This window comes from Bufo gargarizans, chromosome 2 (assembly GCF_014858855.1).
Source record: "Bufo gargarizans isolate SCDJY-AF-19 chromosome 2, ASM1485885v1, whole genome shotgun sequence".
Lineage (NCBI taxonomy): Eukaryota > Metazoa > Chordata > Amphibia > Anura > Bufonidae > Bufo > Bufo gargarizans.
In genome coordinates this window covers 212593842-212614141 of record NC_058081.1, presented here as the reverse complement: position 1 = coordinate 212614141, position 20300 = coordinate 212593842, and the positions used below count along the sequence as shown (strand labels likewise).

Here is a 20300-nt window from a genome sequence, read left to right as displayed (position 1 = left end):
AGTTTTTTCGATACTGGGCTGCGCTTCTGCGCAGCCTAGTATCTTTGAACATGAGCGCGCTGCTATCGGTGCACTCATGTTCTCTCAGCAGCACGGGGAGAAGGAAGCTGTCCTCCTCCCTCCCCCCCTGTGCTGCTGCCGCTGCCACCAGTGAGAAGAGAGGGGCGGAGGAGGGGCGGGCGCACTGCGCCACCAATGATAGGACTATTCCCATTTCACACACAGAGCGGCGCCCAGCGATTTCTCAGCACTCACCATTATTCCTGGGCGCCGCTCCGTTCGCCCGCAGTGCCCCATTACAGTCTCCTCTCCTGCTACACATTCTGCTGATTACTATCGGAGCGATGGGAGGAGACATCAGCTTCACTAATGGGCGTTCCTTCTCCCTGCGCTGCGATTGGACAGCGCTACAGCCAGGGAGAAGGAACGCCCACTAGTGAATCTGATGTCTCCTCCCATCGCTCCGATAGTAATCAGCAGCATGTGGAGCAGGAGAGGAGACAGTAATGGGGCACTGCGGGCGAACGGAGCGGCGCCCAGGACTAATGGTGAGTGCTGGGACATCGCTGGGCGCCGCTCTGTGTGGCCTAATAGTGAAAGTCTGGAGTCCCATATAGTCGGTCTTTTAACACAATACAGGAGGCGGGTGCCGGCAGCAGAATTGCATTGCCGGCACCCTGCCCCTGACAGGGAGCTGCGATCAGAGGCAGTTAACCCCTCAGGTGCGGCACCTAAGGGGTTAACTGCCGCTGATCTGCCAGTACCCGCCTCCTGTATAAAGGGATGATTATCATTGGTGGTGCAGTGTGCCCCTCAACCCCCCATCCCATTAAAATCATTGGTGGCACAGTGCGCCGGCCCCTCTCAACCCCCCAGTATTAAAATCATTGGTGGCAGTGGCCACAGGGACCTCTCCCCTCCCCCTCATTGGTGGTGCAGTGGCAGCTTCTGATCAGAGCCCCAGCTGTGTAAGCCTGGGGCTCCGATCGGTTACCATGGCAGCCAGGACGCTACTGAAGCCCTGGTTGCCATGGTAACATCCCTGATGCTGTGTGCACAAAGCACAGAGCAGCAGGGACAGTGTGAAGTCCTATTCACCCTGATAGAGCTCTATCAGGCTGAATAGGACAAGGGATGAAAGATCCCAGGTTCTAGCCCCTAAGGGGGGAAATAGTTATTAAATAAAAAAAGTAAAAAAAAAAAAACACCAAAATATGAAGTATAAATCACCCCCTATTCCCAATTTCACATATAAAATATATAAATAATAAACATATTACATATCGCCACGTCAGAAAAGTCCAAACTATTAAAATATAAAAAAAAAATCTAGGTGGTGAACGCCAGAATAGAAAAAAATTTATAAAAAATGCGCGATTCTCCATTTTTAAAAATGCGGAATGCACGTTGCTTTTTTGGTTTATTTTTTTTCGCGTGGTATCGAGTATCGCAATACTTTTTCATGGTATTGAAACCGAATCAAAAATTTGGTATCGCAACAACTCTACATGGAACAGTTGTGTATATATACAATAAATAGGCTGCAGGGAGACTAGAGGCTGACTCGGGAGCCTTCCTTAAATTTGACTTTAGTGCATACTGTACACATTGAAGATGGATTTTCCTTAGCAACTCATTTAGAGCATTGCTAATGGAAAACTTTAGAGCCTGTCTTTAATACAAATCAACAGAAATCGCCTGATAAAAAACTATATTACACAAAACTTCTAATCACTTCTACACATAAATAAAATAAAGTGACAGTTACACTTTATGATTGGCTGATGTCATATGAAAGAACCATTATTATAACTATTAGGGCCCATTCACACGACCATATGAATCGGTCCACATCCTTTCTGTTATTCCGTTCCGCGGCCCTGCAAAAATATAGAGCATGTCCTATTCTTGTCCACAATCGCGGACAAAAATGGGCATTTACTATATTTGGAATACACGCAGCTGGTATCCATGTTTTGCAGATCTGCAATTTGTGGACCACAAAACACGGAAGGATAGTGGGAATGCATCCTTAGGCCTCATGCACACGGCCGTTTTATTTTGCTGTCCGCAAACCGCAGATCCGCAAAACACCGATGGCGTCCCTGTGCGTTCCGCAATTTGCGGAACAGTACGGACTGCCTTTAATATAACTGCCTATTCTTGTCCGCAAAATGCAGGCAAGAATAGGAGCGGTTATATTTTTTTTTTTTGCGGACCACGGAACGGAGCAACGGATGCGGACAGCACATGGAGTGCTGTCCACATCTTTTGCGGCCTCATTGAAGCGAATGGGTCCGCATCCGAGCCGCCAAAACTGCAGACTGTTAAGTATGAAAAAGATATTGTAAGAGCTGGAACCTAAACTTAAGATCCTTTTGTATGTAAGCACGTCCATGATAGGCACAGATGAATTGTATCTGTGCTTAATGTTGTATTTCTCCTTTAGGTGGCAATGAAACATCCTTCTGCAGTCACGGCATGTAACCTGGACCTGGAAAACCTCATTACGGATTCCAACCGCAGCATTGCAACCCTCGCTATCACCACACTGCTGAAAACTGGCAGCGAGAGCAGCGTTGACAGGCTAATGAAACAGATCTCCACCTTTGTGTCTGAGATTTCTGATGAATTTAAAGTAAGCAAACTATGCGTGACTGTTACCTTTATTTTCTGGGACTGTAAGATGTCATAATGCTGATTTTGCTGTACATTTGACATGGATTTGTGGTGAAATCTGCTGTGTATTTGCAGCTGAAATATCCACCCCGTGTGCAGGTGGCCTAATAGTCTGCCAGGCGTGCTCAACCTGCGGCCCTCCAGCTGTTGCAAAACTACAACTCTCATCATTCCCTGACAGCCTATAGCTATTATCCTACAGAAGGGCATCGTGGCAGTTGTCATTTTACAATGGCTGGAGGGCCGCAGGTTGAACATGCTTGGTCTATGCCATCTCTATATCAGTTGACTTCCATTAATTTCAGATGCCATAAAGCACTTTGCTGACTATACAGATAGTACAGGACAGAAAACTCTAGAAAAGGTTTTAGAATAAAAAAAAATGCTACAATATTAAAAAGCAACATTATTTATGTCTGTATACTTAAAGGGAACCTTGAAAATGTAGTCCAGTCTGAAGGCATGGTATAGAGCAGGTGGAACCAAACAGGCTGAAATGTAGTTTTAGTGTTAACAGATTCAGTATAAATTAATTTTCCCTGCTCTTCCTATCTGCCTGTGCTTAGGAGTCCAGTGGGCGGTCCTCCTAAGGGGTGTATTCGACTAGCAAATGAGAATTACGATTGTCAGGAAGGAAGCACCTGCTCATCAGTGGAGGAGTCCTCTGCATTTAAATGTAGTGATCTCCTCTACAGTATGGGGAGGAATTGCCATCTCTTGTCCCCATACAGATTCATTGTCCGCACCGCAAAACAATAGAACAAGGCCTCTTGCACACGAACGTTGTGTGCCCGTGGCCGTATTGCTGCCCGCTTACAGCGGGTCCGCAATACACGGGCACCGGCCCATATGCACTCCGCATCACAGATGCGGACCCATTCACTTAGATGGGTCCGCAATCACGGAGATGCGGAACGGAAGCACGGATCGAAAGCCCACGGGCACACAACGTTGGTTAGCAATGATCTGGCCAGCCCTCAGCCAGTGTAATACAGCCCTAAGTGACAGCTGTTTCTCTATGCACACTCACACAAGGAAGGCCGCCAGTCAGTGAGTAGCATCATCCACTGGACCCCTAAGCCCAGAACGAGCAGAGATTTAAACGAATACCAATGATTCTGACAATACAGTCCAATGTACTGGAGATATATTGGAAAAGCACACCATATGTAGGGTGCGGTGGAACTAGAAAGGGTTCTTCAACCCTGTTCAAGTATTAAATAGATTCAGTGCACATACCAATGTATATCAAAAATATATATTTGTAATATTTGAAGAGATATCTATACATAATTTCCATTGTCTCTGCAAAAAAATTGAAGAGAGCTAATTCATAATTTTCAGGAATTGTTTCTCAGAATGATGATGATGATGACCCTGGTCTTGGCAGCTTTTCCCTCAATTACACTTAGTGATGAGACTTAAACGGTCACCGCGACCGAAACGTCATCGTCATCTTTCTGAGAAACAATTCCTGAAATTACGAATTCTCTCTCTTCTTTTCAATTTTTTTGCTGAGACAATAGAAATTCTGTACAAATATCTCTTCAAAGATTAAAAAGATATATTTTTGCTTTACATTGGCATGTGCACTGAATCTATTTACTATAGTCCAATGTACACACTCTCTCTTTTTTTTTCTTTACAGGTTGTGGTTGTACAAGCAATTAGTGCCTTATGCCAGAAATATCCACGGAAACATACAGTGATGATGACGTTTTTGTCAAACATGCTTAGAGATGATGTGAGTACCCGCATATTCCTAGATTACCGGTAACTTCATCCCCGGGATTCTTGCTGTAATGAGCAATTGAAGAGGATAACCTATGACATGCTACTCCATTGTGTAACTGTATATTCATTGTATAGACATTACTCACATGGCCTTTTATGAATTCCTACTTTCCAATGTTTTCACTCAAAATAATATCATTCTAACAAATATTACGCAGATATGGAGATAATACAATCTGTATTAAGAAGCAGTGCAAGGAATGACTATTGGGGATGATCTCATCAGAAACTGATTTACTAGGACCCTTGCAGCTAAAATATGTGTACCAGTATCCAATGGTGCTAGCCTAAATCTTAGCTCAAGCAGCATTATACTGCATGATGCATGGGCACCAATGGCACATGTTTGCACCATCCTGATTACACAGGCCGATGCACACTGAATGCAGGAGGAACGACTCCCATCTCGCCATTCTTTTGTATTCATTATCGGCAGCACATCCCTGATTGCATCCTGATGAAAGTCTGCTCATTCATCGGCTTCTCGATTTATACAAACCAGTTACCGATGAGTGTGCTGTCTAACAGAAACCCTTTATTTAATCACATGCGGATGGACTGCGTGATCACTTAAGCTTTGATCTCTTTGCAGGGTGGTTTTGAATACAAGCGGGCAATAGTGGACTGCATTATCAGCATTATAGAGGAGAACCCAGATAGCAAAGAATCTGGGCTAGCTCATCTGTGCGAGTTCATTGAGGACTGTGAACATACTGTCCTTGCCACAAAGATATTGCACTTATTGGGCAGAGAAGGTCCTCGAACACCTAGCCCTTCCAAATATATCCGCTTTGTTTTTAACAGGGTGGTCCTGGAAAATGAGGCTGTAAGAGCAGGTAAGGGCAGAGTGCAATAGACTGCTAATGCATCGGTTGCCTGTTTTATTGTGTGAAATTTGCTTTGCTCAGATTTCCTCGTGTTTGAGAAGAGACGAAAGGATATAACCCAGGGGGCTCTAAGAAAATGAGTCATGGCTATATGAAAGCCCTGTGCTTGAGCCCCGGGGCGTACATTGAAATCATGGGACCCCATAGCAAAACTCCGTATTGGGCCTCTCCCTCCCCGCACAAATATAAAGTACAATTTATGTGAGATATAGATAGATATAGGTTCTTGCTGTCTCTACAGAATTCGGCACACAGACATCTTGGGTTCCTCACTTTTCTATAATCCTTCCCTTTCTTGTGTCCCAACATTGTCATCCTGCTGCCACCCCCAATACTGTGGACTCTGTGCTTCCCAAGGCCCCCAAATACTATACAAATTATACTGCCATAAAGATAGTTCCCCCATAATAATAGTGCTCTTATACTGCCCTGAATATTAATAGTGCCCCCTACAGTACCCCAAAAGCAGCCCTCTTATTAGTAATGCCCTCCATATTGTGCTGAATAATAATACCCCTCATATTAATAATTCCCCCATAGGGCCCCTAGTAGAGATGAAGGAGGCTCCCCCCCCCCCCCCCCCCCCCCTTGAACTCTGCTTGCTACTGATTCTTACATAGAGAAGTGCCCCCCCCCAAAAATAAACTATTGCCCCCTCCAACAACCAGGTCATTAACTTTTTTTTTACTTAATGCAGCGTGTTACTCGCTCAATCTTTGGCTGTGCCGTGCGTCCAGTCCAGTGGTCAGCCTTCACTGAGCCAGGCAGGGCCAGCGCGGTGACACACATGGGAGCAGGAGAAGTTTGTAAGGGAAGCAGGGCCCATTGGAGCCCCAGGTAGGGACTCGAGCAGCAGCAGAGGGCCTTCCATCCACTCTGGGCCCCTTCCTCCCATGGGCCCCATAGCAGCTGCGTGGTCTGCCTATATTAGAGGTACGCCACTGCCTGAGCCATATATTTAGTGCCAAGGACAGGATTGGATCCTGACTTTGCCCTGCTCTTGTCATCAGTGCAAACTTGGGCGAAAGATTGTTATTTGATCATTTACACAAGGAATATATAGATCAATAAATGTGTAGAAATATTATTAAATCATACTTATTTCTTCCTCACAGCTGCTGTTAGTGCATTAGCAAAGTTTGGTGCCCAGAATGAAAATCTTCTTCCTAGTGTTTTGGTTCTCCTACAGAGGTAAGGAGCATCCTAAAAGGGTGTTTCTGGGATATTTTAACTGATGACTTATCCTCTAGAGAGTTGCTAAAAAAAAAAAAATGGCTGCACAACTTTACACATACAAACAATAGAGCTGAGAAATGGGGATGATTCTAAATTAAAGTGGTATTATACCTAGTATAAATGGAAAAATGGAAGCTCTTAGCGCACATTTTTGATTAAACGTGTGTATATAAGGCAGTATATTAGTGTTAGGTACCCGTCTGCGGAAGCCACCTTGACACCTGGTAGATGGGCCCGACACACGTTTGATCAAAAATGTGCACTAAGAGCTTCCATTTTTACATTTATAGTAGGTATAATACCACTTTAGAATGATCCCCATTTCTCAGCTCTACTGTTTGTATGTGAAATGTTGTGCAGCCATTTTTTTTTTTTTTTTTTTTTTTTTTTTTTATCAACCATGTTTGCTTGATGGATATGCACCTGTGACTATGAATATGAATGTGCTAGTCTAAATTTTCTTGTAGTATTATCTACTGCAGAGGTCATCAGTATCTGATTGGAGGAGGTCAAACTGAGAAGGCACCAGTGGCCACAGTAGCACCATGACCATCTCTGGCTTTCCCTAGGCGATGTGACGCCACGTTCATCGGTCACATTGAAGTGAATGGCTCTGGCTCTGAGCTACAATACCAAGCATAGCCGCTGTGCCTGGTGAGCTTAGAGAGAGCTGCTGCGCTACACTGGGTGCCAGTGCCTTTTCAAACAGCTGATCGGCGGGGTTCCCGGGTGTCAGACCCCCACCGATTAGATACTAATGACCTATCCAGTGGAAAGGTCATCTGTTAGGCATTAATTTGTTGTTAAAGGTTTTCTAACACATTCCCACTAGTGCTGAATCATGATATGCAGTGAATGGATGCTCCCTTCTTTATGCCTTGTTCACACAGCTCAGTTTTTTGTTTTTAATTCAAAGATATTTTCCTGGGGTAAGAAGCCATTTTTACTTGTTTCTTGCCTACTATCACTTTTGTTTTTGCAGCATTTAGAACTGTTAGAACATAAGGGCAACCAAATATGAGTGTATTATAACAGGAGGTATCAACACAGCTCATGCCGCTCTACAGAGCACTAGTGAGACCTCATTTGGAGTATTGTGCGCAGTACTGGAGACCATATCTCCAGAAGGATATTGATACTTTGGAGAGAGTTCAGAGAAGAGCTACTAAACTGGTACATGGATTGCAGGATAAAACTTACCAGGAAAGATTAAAGGACCTTAACATGTATAGCTTGGAAGAAAGAAGAGACAGAGGGGATATGATAGAAACTTTTAAATACATAAAGGGAATCAACAAGGTAAAAGAGGAGAGAATATTTAAAAGAAGAAAATCTGCCACAAGAGGACATACTTTTAAACCTTTGCCCCTCTAATTTAAAACTAATATAAGGAAGTATTACTTTACCGAGTGAGTAGTGGATGCATGGAATAGCCTTCCTGCAGAAGTGGTAGCTGCAAATACAGTGGAGGAGTTTAAGCATGCATGGGATAGGCATAAGGCCATCCTTCATATAAGATAGGGCCAGGGGCTATTCATAGTATTCAGTATATCGGGCAGACTAGATGGGCCAAATGGGTCTTATCTGCCGACACATTCTATGTTTCCTGCTGTAGGGCACGAGTTTTTTTTTATTAACTTTGTACATGTTGAAGCTTATAACTTCCTGTTCCTATATACCAGGTGTATGATGGACAGTGACGATGAAGTCCGGGACAGAGCAACATTTTACTTCAATGTTCTGAAGCAGAAACAGTTAAACCTCAATGCCGCCTATATTTTGAATGGTTTGTATTTTTCTTGGATATTTATTTTTACTGCCATCAGCAGGTTTCTTAAAGTGGTTGTGCCAAGTTTATAAACTTTTTCCCTTTTTACAAGTATCTGATTGTTTACAGTCCGACCGCCGACACCCCATCAATCTTGGGAACGGTGGTCCTATGCCTCTCTATGAATGGAGAGGCAGGTCATACAAGTGCGATACTGATGGAGATAGCCAAGTACAGTGCTCAGCTATTTCTGTCAGCCCCATAGAGCAGGAATGGAGTAGATGCACACTCCATATGTGGGCACAGGAGCCTGTTCTTGTGATTGTTGGGGGGTCCCAGTGTTTAGACGCCCATGAACAATACTTATCTCCTCTCCTGTTTATGGGGAGGTTCTCATTTACAGTTTCACTACCTCATGTTGATCAGCATTCTTCTAGAAGATCCTAAATCTTTAGTCATGTAGTGACCCTGTGCAGGCCTGTAGTTTACAGCATCTTGAATTTTTATCTGAGGCCTTGGTTTACTTTTTTTTTTTTTTGCTTTTGCATTCTTCTCATTTTTGTCTGTTGGGATTTCTACAGGACTGACTGTGTCTGTTCTGGGAATGGAGAAGGCTTTACACCAGTACACTCTAGAACCATCAGAAAAACCATTTGATTTGAAATCTGTTCCTTTATCCACAGTTCCTCTGGTGGAACAAAAAGCAGGTATGTGGCAGTGAGGGTCTCTAGACCACAGTACATAGATATTACTAATGTCCTACCACAAGCTTAGGGTCCATTCACACGTCCGTGGTGTGTTGCGGACCCGCAACACACCCGGCCGGCACCCCCTATAGAAATGCTTATTCTTGACCGCAGCTGCGGACAAGAATAGGACATGTTCTATCTTTTGCGGAGCTGCAGACTGGAAGTTCGGGGCCGCGCTCCGCAAATGCGAAAGCGGAGCACATAATGTGCTCTCCGCTTCAAGTCCAGGCCCATAGAGAATTAATGAAAATTGCGGAACAGGTGCGGACCCTTTTGCGGACGCGTGAATGGGGCCTTAATGGAGCATTTCCATCCGAAACTCAATAATCATAGAAAATACCTATATTTTTTAGAATTTTGGCAGTTTTTTATTTTTCATTTCTATACCATGGAAAAATAAATACAAAATAATGTTCTTTTTGTAGCTGTCAGCACACATAATTAAACCTTTCTAATAGACAGGTAACCCATTGTCAGTCTACTGCTGCTATGAGGGGGAAGATGTTATCTGACGGGTAATCCTTGTGCTAATAGTAGGTGTAGAATTAGGATAACAGCATGACCGTTATAATGTTGATAGGCCTAGATAAATCTGCCCACAGAAGAGGATTGCATTGATCAGTGTAATGTGTGATGCTCTAATTGAGACACTAGTTCCATAATGGTTATTGTTTGATTTCTGTTCCATCGTATTATTGCATTCATTTTCTGTTCACCTTCTTTCCTGTTAGATCTCACTTCAGTGGCTGGTAAGCAGCTTGGTAAAACCATACCTGCTCGCCAAGACATATATCAAGGTAAACATGAGTTCTGGTTTATGTATTTGGAATAGGTATGCTAAATCTTTGTGTAGTTAATCGTTTTAGTTTAATTAAGAGTTAAAAAGACATTGGTGGGAGAACTACGAATCCAATCCGGGCCCTGAAGTTTGGGTACAGTTTGCTCAGTTTATCCATTCTTGGAGGCCAAATTCCATCCGGTAGAATTCACAATGTCACCCTTTACACATACTACAGTATATTGCTTTATGAGAAAATTTGTGAATTTCATGCAGTGAATTAAATTTTCACCATCATTTCAGCAAATTTAAAGGGTATTTCCATTGTATAATATTATTTGATATCAGAGATGCCATAACATTAAAGGGGTTGTGTAGAATTGTGACATGGCCATCAGTATCAGATCGGCTGGGGTCCAACTCCCTGTACCCCCGCCGATCAGCTGCTAACTGTAGCACAGTGGATGGAGTTGTGTAGTACCAGCAGATCGGTTGAGGTGTGGGGTGTCGGACCCCTATCCATCTAATATTGATGGCCTATCCTAAAGATAGGTGATTTGATATCAAAATCCTGGACAAACCCTTTAAGATCAGAGGGGGTTCAACCTCGGAGAGCACCACAGATCCCAAGATCGCTCCTAGACACTTGTTGTGAATGAAATTGAAACTTCACTTCCTTTAAATGAAAAACTAGCATTGTTACCCTTTCTTTTTGAGAATCAGTGGGGTCCTCGCAGTCAGACACCCCACCACCACCAACTTCAAAAAGTGATTTTATATCTTGCAATGTGCCATAAATTGTAATAGTAAGAAAATATTTTTAATTTTGATCGTGGCAGATTTTGATGTGGTTGAATAGGTCTGTGTATAGTAACCAGTGAGATTTGTATATGGTTTAGGGCTCCTTCACACTTGCGGCAGGACGGATCCATCAGGCTGGTCTCCCTGTCGGATCCGTCCTGCCGCTGTTTCGCCGGACCGCCACTCTGTCCCCATTGACTATAATGGGGACAGGGGCTGAGCTCCGGCGGTGCACGGCGAAAGCCGCCGGACTAAAAAGTCGGGCATACAGGACTTTTTAGTCCGGTGGCTTTCGCTGTGCTGCGCCGGAGCTAAGCCCTTGTCCCCATTATAGTCAATGGGGACAGAGCGGCGGCTCGGCGAAACAGCGGAAGGACGGATCCGACAGGGAGACCAGCCTGCCGGATCCGTCCTGCCGCAAGTGTGAAGGAGCCCTTACTGTGAGTAATATGAATGTTACCCTCTGGTTATCTTCTTAGATTGCCACAGTAGATTTGATTCACCTCATGTCCATTTCTCTTTACAGAACAACTGGCAGCCATTCCAGAATTCAAAAATCTGGGGCCACTTTTTAAGTCCTCTGAGCCCCTACAACTCACAGAAGCAGAAACGGAATACTTTGTGCGCTGTATTAAGCATGTCTTTACAGATCATATTGTATTTCAGGTGTGTATGCTCTTCCCTCTAGTTTATTTTGAGGCTTTAAATATTTTAAAATTCCCCAAGCAAATACTGTTGTTTCTTCCTTTCTCCTTGGGCAGTTTGACTGTACCAATACCCTGAATGATCAATTCTTAGAAAAGGTTATTGTTCAAGTGGAGCCTTCAGAAGGATATGAAGTGGTCTGTTATGTCCCAGCACCAAGTCTCCCTTACAATCAGCCTGGCATATGCTACACTCTGGTCAGACTCCCTGAGGATGAGTCCTCAGCAGGTACGTATGCACAAAAAAGCATGCTCTGCACAAATTTACCATGGCTTAGATCTCATGAACTGCATCCACATGCATATCCACACAGCACTGTATATGGACATATTCACTGAAATCCCTTTAAAAAGCAGCATAGTTTATTTATTTTTTTCTCAAAAAACACTATGTGCCTCTGGCCTAAAAGTTTGCAAAGGGCACTAGAGTTGCTGCAAGCTACAGTAATGTCCACTGTGATACTTGTGATGGTACAGCTAGATGTATAGATTTGTTTCAGTTTTATCTGATGGATTTGTTTCCCTTCCTCAGTGTCTTGCACATTTAACTGCACAATGAAGTTTGTTGTCAAAGACTGTGATCCTCATACAGGAGTTCCTGATGATGACGGTTACAGCGATGAATATGTGGTATGTGAACTAGCCCCTGTATGCCACACGGGGACCTAAAGCGGTTTTTAATTTTGTGTTGGTGAGCCAAATAAAATAATAAAAATTGCCATAATTTCCTGCACATGCTTCAATCCAGCACCACCGAGCTGCAGCAGGTGATATTGTTTAGCTGCAGTAGTGACGTTCTGTATGCCGGTGCATCCTGAGAAGATGACAGCTGTAGCGCTGCATCGCAGTTGGGTGCTTCTTTATTTAAACAGCCCCCCTCACATCACTTTTGTTTAAAAAAAAAAAGTTAACAAATTTGCATATTTTTCACAGCATCTTAAAAAAAAAACTCCATCTAAGATCGGGGGTACAGTAAAGACCCATAAAATTCCATAAAACGGTATTGTGTCGGCAGCCTAAGGGTACATGCACGTGTTATTGTAGTTTATGTGGATTTGCTGCACCAAATCCACACTGAAATCTGCTTGTGTTACGTGTGGGTTTTGTTGCTGATGTTTACATGGATTTTCTCTGCAAAGCATGAAATCTGGACTAAAAACCGCAGAAACTATTAACATTCTGCGGATTTCAAAAACTGCCATGCAAATCAATTTAAATACAGGAAATCTCTGCACCATGTAGGTGAGAGTTTAAAAATCTAATCTACTTGGCTGGTATTGTAATGTGCAGCAGATTTTCTGGATAAAAATCCACATTTCTCGCCCATTTTCCTTGGGGGACACAGACCTTGGGTATAGCTCAGCTCCCTAGGAGGCGTGACACTAAGTAAAACTGTTAAGCCCCTCCTCCATCAGCTATACCCTCAGCCTGGAGATAGAGGCTACCAGTTTTAGCTTAGTGTCCAAGGAGGCAAGACACTCCCTGCTACTGCAGGGCTGTTTTCTCCTTGTTATTTTTACTTTTTCTTCTAATTTTGTTATTTTATTTTTTCCTAGGGATACCAGAGACGCATTAGACCTCTCTGCTCTCCCGGGGTTGAGCTGCGCCAGTGCCAACTTATCTGCACTGCTGCCTCCCCCACAGAAGCAATAGGAGGATCTGGGCAGCAATGGCTCCCCTACATCCCGCCAGCTAGGGGGTCGCCCGCACGCCAAGCCCCTCTTCCAGCTTCCTGCCACTGCGGTGCCAGTGGCTGAAGGGGCGACCCTGCTGGAAAGGACTGAGGGTGAAGACGTCGCACGGTGAGATGGCTATTCCAGCCCATACCCCGTCCCTATCTGCAGCATCTACCCCTCTGGGTAAGGGGGGCACCCGTGGTCGCTCATTCTGAGCGCTCATCTGCAGGACAATGCAGCACAGCAGCATCCTCAGCACCCCCACGCTTTTCCCCCCCACGCTGCTATCTTTCTCCCCCCCCCCCCCTCCCCCTCATTCGGGGCTGACTCAATTTTTCTCTTCTCTCTCTCCCCCTTCCCGCCGAGAACGGGGGGCGGGGCTTAGCGGTCCCGGCAGGGGGCGGGGCTTCCGCGCGTCATTTTGGGGGCGGAGCTACGTTCTCCTTCACAGGAGACATTTCAAGCGCTGGAGGGGGCGGAGCTTGTTCCCCGCGCTTTCTGCTGAGGTTTCCCGCGCTTCCTCACTCCTGACAGGAAGCTGGGACACGGCGGGGGACTCTAACCTCCTGTGTACATCGCTCGGCTTCTGTAGGCGCTCTCTGCTGCTCACTGCTGTTCACTGCTTCTCTGCTGCTGCTGATCTGGGCCATCTCCTGACGTTCTTCTGAGGCACTGGTAGGACAGTTAACCCTCTCCTAACCCTCCTGGTCATAGCTGCTATAACCCTTTGTGGTCTCTATATTAGAGTACAACCACACTTCAGCATGTCAGATCCCACAGGTGCCCCCAAACCCTGGTACCATGCCTGTACCGCCTGTAAGGAACTTTTTCCGCGTGGGCAATCTGAGCCGCATTGCCTTGCATGTCAGGCCCCGGTGCAGGGCCATTGCCTTGCAGGGCTGCGCCCCCCGGTGCCTCTGAACCCCCTGACTGGGCTAGGTCTCTGTCTCAGGCGGTGGAAAGCCTTACACACGTAGTGGGCCGTCTCGTGGATAGACCGCCTCTCCCGCAGGCTGCCACAATCCCTGTCGCACCCGCTGGGACTACCGTTTCTGCCGCCCCCACTGGTTCCCTGCCTCCCAGCGAATCTTCCAGGGCCCGGCATACTCAGAAACGTTCAAGGGTTGAGCGCACATCTTCTCCAGATGCTTCGCTCTCTCCGCCATGCGTGCGAGCTCAGTCAAGTCTATCCTCTGAAAGGGATACGCTTTCTGAGGGAGAACTGGCGGATTCGGACGTGGACATGGACTCAGAGCTTCCGTCCAAATTGGCGTCCGCGGTGGGGCATCTTGTCACTAGCATCCGTGATACCTTTCAGCTACACGATGACCCCCCCAGCTCTGAACAGGCCGGCGTGTCCTTTCTCCGCCCCAAACAGGCCTCCAAGGTTTTTCCCATACACGCTGATTTTTCTTCTGTGGTATCCAAGGCTTGGACTCGGCCTAACGTCCGCTTTATTACACCCAAAAAGCTGGACATTTGTTATCCCTTTCCAGCGGATTCTGTGACCACGTGGACATCCCCGCCTAAGGTTGATCCTCCCGTGGCTCGCCTGTCCAAAAGCACTACTATTCCTGTACAGGACGGATCTTCCCTCCAGTCTGTTGAGGACCGTCGTACGGAATCCCTCTCCAAGGCCATATTTACTGCCTCTGGTTCGGCCCTTAGACCGGTCTTTGCCTCCGCCTGGGTTGGCAAAGCGGTCTCTGAATGGGGTTTGCAACTGGAACGGGAGTTAGGGTCGGACGTCCCTGTTCAGGACCTCCGTTCCTTAGCCCAACTAATTGTTCAGGCCGGAAAATTCGTCTGTGAGGCCTCCCTTGATGCGGGTGCCCTCATTGCCCGTTCCTCTGCCCTGGCAGTTTCTGTCAGGAGGGAACTCTGGCTGAAGGTTTGGGCGGCGGACGCCGCTTCCAAACGCTCTTTGGCCGGCCTACCATTCACGGGTTCCCGCCTGTTCGGAACCCGTCTGGACGAACTTATATCAGAGGCCACGGGTGGGAAGAGTACTCACCTCCCCCAGTCCAGGCCAATGGGCGCCCCCCGTGGTCGCGCTGGTTCGTCCCGTTTTCGGTCCTTTCGCAAGCCCACCGGGTCTAGACCCGCGGCCAGTTCTTCTTCCTCTGGCCCAGCCCAGGATAGACGCAAGAAGCCGTTTTTTTCGGACGCAACCTACCTGGCGCAAGTCCCAGCCTGCACGGGCTCCCACAGGCCAGCAGCCCTCTGCCTGAAGGTGCGCCCCCACCCACCCGGGTGGGGGGCCGCCTTCTCCTATTCAGGAACGTATGGCGGGCCCACATCTCAGACGCATGGGCGCTCGAGATTGTATCTTGCGGATACAAAATCGAATTTGCGTCCATTCCGCCAGACCGTTTCTTCCGATCCCGTCCTCCGCGAGATCCCGTACGAGTGGCCGCCTTCTTCGCGGCCATTCACTCTCTAATGGACAAGGGTGTCGTCGCCCCCGTGCCTCCGACGGAAAGGTTCAGGGGGTTCTACTCGAACCTCTTTGTGGTTCCCAAGAAGGAAGGCTCAGTGCGTCCGATCTTGGACCTAAAACGCCTGAACCGTTTTCTCCGACTGCAGAGATTCCGGATGGAGTCTCTCAGGTCCGCAGTGGCCTCCCTGGAAAGAGGGGATTTCATGGCCTCAATCGACATTCAGGATGCATACCTCCACGTTCCGGTTGCTCCATGTCATCACCGCTTCCTGCGCTTTGCGGTGGGGGACGATCACTTCCAATTCGTCGCTGTTCCCTTTTGGTCTGGCGACTGCTCCTCGAGTGTTCACCAAGGTCCTGGCCCCTGTCTTGGCCCTTCTACGTTCAAGAAGTGTTTTTCTTCTCCCATACTTGAACGACATCCTGGTCAAGGCACCCTCCTTCTCTCAGACATCCCGCAGTGTGGAACTCACTCTGGAGACCCTGACGCGGTTCGGTTGGATTATCAACCACCCCAAATCTTCCCTTACCCCCTCCAGACGGCTGATCTTCCTGGGGATGCTCCTGGATACAGAGTTGGCGGAGGTCCGCCTTCCGTCGGACAAGCGTCTGGCCCTTCGCGGGTCGGTTCGCAGTCTCCTCCGTCATCACCGCCCTTCCCTCAGATCCAGCATGCGGTTGTTGGGAAAGATGGTTGCCTGTTTCGAAGCGGTGCCGTTCGCACAATTCCGATCCCGCACCTTTCAGAGGGCAATTCTGTCGGCCTGGGACAAATCACTGAGGAGTCTGGACAGGACCTTTCTTCTGCCTCCCCTGGCTCGAGCTTCCCTCGGCTGGTGGTTGCATATCCCTCTAAGGGGGAAGTCCTTCCTTCCACTGAACTGGCTGGTGATTACCACAGATGCCAGCTTACGGGGGTGGGGGGGGGTTTTCCCTCCCCGGTCCGTCCAGGGCGTTTGGTCTCTATCGGAGTCCAGACTTCCAATCAATATTCTGGAACTGAGGGCGATTCTTCTGTCCCTCAGACACTGGACCCATCTGCTGAGGGGCCACCCTGTTCGGATCCAATCGGACAATGCCACGGCTGTGGCATACATAAACCATCAGGGAGGCACTCGCAGCGATGCAAGAGGTGACCCTCATTCTCCTCTGGGCGGAGACGCACGTGCCGGCCTTATCTGCGATTTACATCCCGGGGGTGGACAACTGGGCGGCGGATTTCCTCAGCCGGTCCACCATCGACCCGGGAGAATGGTCCCTGCACCCAGAGGTGTTCGAAGCCCTTTGTCTTCGCTGGGGTCGCCCCGACGTGGACCTCATGGCCTCCAAATTCAACCACAAGGTCCCCCTATACCTGGCCAGGGCACGGGACCCGAAGGCATACGGCGCCGACGCGCTCGTCCTTCCGTGGCGCGAATTCTCCCTTCTGTACGTCTTTCCTCCTTTTCCCCTCCTGCCACGGGTTCTTCGGAGGATCGCGGCAGAGGGCGTCCCCGCGATTCTAATCGCCCCGGATTGGCCCCGCCGGTCTTGGTACGCCGACCTAATGTTGCTGTTGGCAGACGCACCGTGGCCACTGCCCTCCAGGGAAGACCTTCTCTCTCAGGGACCGATCTTCCACGAGCATTTAGGCTCGCTACGTTTGACGGCGTGGATATTGAGACCGCCGTCTTAACGCGACGGGGTTTCTCCGCGGACGTAGTCCGCACCATGATCCGGGCTCGTAAGCCCGTATCCTCTAGGATCTACTATCGGTTTTGGAGGTCCTATCTGGGGTTCTGTGAGTCCCGGAGCATCCCACCTCTCCGGTTTTCTCTTCCCACAATCCTGTCCTTCCTCCAGTCGGGTCTGGACCTGGGGCTGTGCCTCAGTTCTCTGAAGGGTCAGATTTCGGCGCTGTCTATTCTTCTCCAGCGTCCCCTGGCCCCTCTAGGGCCAATTAAGACCTTTTTACAAGGGGTGGCTCACTCTGTTCCGCCGTACCGCCCTCCAGTTCCTTCCTGGGACCTGAATGTGGTGCTCTCGGCGCTCCAATCAGCCCCCTTCGAGCCTTTACGGGAGGTCTCCCTTCGCCTTCTGTCCTGCAAGGTCATCTTTCTTGTGGCCGTCACGTCTCTCCGACGGGTGTCGGAGTTAGCGGCTCTTTCTTGCTCCGAACCTTTCCTGATCTTCCACCAGGATAAGGTTGTGCTTCGGCCTGTCCCGACTTTCCTGCCAAAGGTGGTCTCCGCCTTTCACATCAATGAGGACATCGTCCTTCCGTCGCTCTGTCCCTCTCCTTCCCACCCCAGAGAACGGGAACTGCACCGTCTGGATGTGGTCAGGGCGTTGAGGATTTACTTGGAGGTCACCGGGTCCTTTCGGCGCACGGACTCCCTGTTTGTGGTTCCGGAGGGTTCGCGCAAAGGGTTGGCGGTCTCCAAGGTGGCTATTGCCCGTTTCATTAAACTGGCGGTGTCTGAGGCTTATCGAGCCAAGGGCAGACCTCCGCCTTTTGGCGTCACTGCTCATTCCACCAGAGCCGTCGGAGCTTCCTGGGCGCAGAGGCATCGGGCCTCGGCTGAACAGTTGTGCAAAGCAGCCACTTGGTCCTCTCTGCACACTTTCACAAAGTTCTATAGGGTGCATACGCATGCATCAGCGGATGCTGCGTTGGGCCGCCTGGTTTTGCAGGCAGCGGTTTCCTGATGCTCTGGTGGTGGTCCGCCTTGGGTTTGTGGTCCCTCCCTTCTTGGACTGCTCTTGAACGTCCCAGGGTCTGTGTCCCCCAAGGAAAATGGGCGAGAAAAGGAGATTTTTGTATAACTTACCAGTTAAATCTCTTTCTCGCTCTTCCTTGGGGGACACAGCACCCACCCTTCTGTGTTTGGTTACAGGGTTATGGTCTGGCGCCCCGTTGGGTTGCTGGCTGGTTGTTTCCGTTATTGGTTGTTATCCTTTCACTACTTGGACACGCAACTGGTAGCCTCTATCTCCAGGCTGAGGGTATAGCTGATGGAGGAGGGGCTTAACAGTTTTACTTAGTGTCACGCCTCCTAGGGAGCTGAGCTATACCCAGGGTCTGTGTCCCCCAAGGAAGAGCGAGAAAGAGATTTAACTGGTAAGTTATACAAAAATCTCCTTTTTAGTGCATTTTTCCGCTATTTTGTATTAAGCAGGGCAAAAACTGCATCAAATCCACAGTTTGAAATGTTGTAAAAGCAAAAAATATTTTGTAAAAGCAAACTATAAAAGTTAATATCTCAGTGATTTGTGTTTTATCTAGCTTGAAGACTTGGAGGTTACTATAGAAGACCACATTCAAAAGGTGTTAAAGCCAAATTTTGGTGCTGCATGGGATGAGGTTGGAGATGCCTATGAGAAAGAGGAGACCTTCGCACTCAGTACTACTAAAACCTTGGAAGGTAAATACATTCTCTAACAGGTCATACAGTAATGGAGCCTTGTAGATTGTGATACCCATAATGTATAAAGCTTTAATGACATGTAAACCTGATGTCACTGCTTTTGTAGTGTAAAGCTCTAAATTTACCATTACGCCTCGACAATATGAATGTTCTGAATATTGGCTGGAGCCTTAAAAAATTGTCTCTGCCTCAGAAATGAATTAGTGTCTGAGAAATTTGATAACTTGGTATGTATTTTTCTCTTACATTACCCCTGCCACAGATGCTGTTACAAACATCATCAAGTTTCTGGGAATGCAGCCATGTGAGCGATCTGACAAGGTGCCGGAGAACAAGAACTCTCATGTGCTTTATCTCTCAGGTGAGCAGAAACTGTGTACATTTCCAGTTAGTCCTTACCTAAATTGTTATTCCCATCAGGGCAGGCGCCTTTCAACTTGTGCATCACTGTGAAATAGACAACTTAAAGGGGTTGTCGCACTTCAGCAAATGGCATTCATCAAGTAGAGAAAGTTAATACAAGGCACTTACTAATGTATTGTGATTCTCCATATTGCTTTCTTTGCTGGCTGGATTCATTTTTCCATTGCATTATACACTTCTCGTTTCCATGGTTACAGACCACCCTGCAATCCAACAGCGGCAGCCATGCTTACACACTATAGGAAAAAAAACTCTGGTCTATGTGCACTCCCATAGCTACGGCCACCAGAGAGGCTGGTGCTTTTTCCAATAGTGTGTAATCATGACCACTGCTGCTGGATTGCAGGGTGGTCATAACCCCTGGAAACGAGCAGTGTATAATGTGATGGAAAAATCAATGAAGCCAGCAAAGGAAGCAATATGGACAATCAGAATACATTAGTAAGTGCCTTGTATTAACTTTCTCCACATGATAAAATGCCATGTGCTGAAGTGAGACAACTTTAACAAATGCTTGTAAATACTGAAATTAGCTCCCTCTTTTGTTTTCCTTTCCTGTTCTTTTTCAGTGGTTACGGCCACTGCCGCAATACAGCAGAGGTGGTCGCTGGGTTTACGGACATGGATATGGTCGTGTGAATGTGGCCTTAGTTAAGGTAGATTAGGAGTAAGGGGAAACTGACACAAATATTTATACCCTTTTATAGCATTGTGTCTATGAAAGCGTGCAAGGACAATGTCAGAGGAGGAATAAACCGGGACCTTTTATTTAATATCTCAATTACTGAGTAATGCAGTGTTCTCTTAAGTGTTTAAGGCTTCCCTTCTTAGTTTTTATATATATATATATTTTTTTAATGGCAGTTGTTCGGACTTGTACAAAAACACAATGAAATGAATGGTTTTTTTTTTACACGCTTGTTTAGTATTGTTTTTGGTCACTTTTTTTTTTCTCTGA

At 47.3% G+C, this 20300-nt stretch overlaps 1 protein-coding gene across 1 annotated transcript in view; it reads left to right on the top strand.

The window, feature by feature from the left end:
- COPG2 (COPI coat complex subunit gamma 2) overlaps window positions 1–20300 on the top strand; it is a 50867-nt gene that overhangs the window by 26815 nt on the left and 3752 nt on the right. Inside the window, exons 12-23 of the mRNA XM_044279992.1 lie at window positions 2450–2638; window positions 4328–4423; window positions 5066–5309; window positions 6476–6551; window positions 8279–8382; window positions 8946–9071; window positions 9845–9910; window positions 11219–11358; window positions 11454–11625; window positions 11929–12026; window positions 18778–18916; window positions 19182–19280. Of these exons, the coding sequence (XP_044135927.1) occupies window positions 2450–2638; window positions 4328–4423; window positions 5066–5309; window positions 6476–6551; window positions 8279–8382; window positions 8946–9071; window positions 9845–9910; window positions 11219–11358; window positions 11454–11625; window positions 11929–12026; window positions 18778–18916; window positions 19182–19280 (1549 nt within the window). The remainder of the gene's footprint in view (window positions 1–2449; window positions 2639–4327; window positions 4424–5065; window positions 5310–6475; window positions 6552–8278; window positions 8383–8945; window positions 9072–9844; window positions 9911–11218; window positions 11359–11453; window positions 11626–11928; window positions 12027–18777; window positions 18917–19181; window positions 19281–20300) is intronic.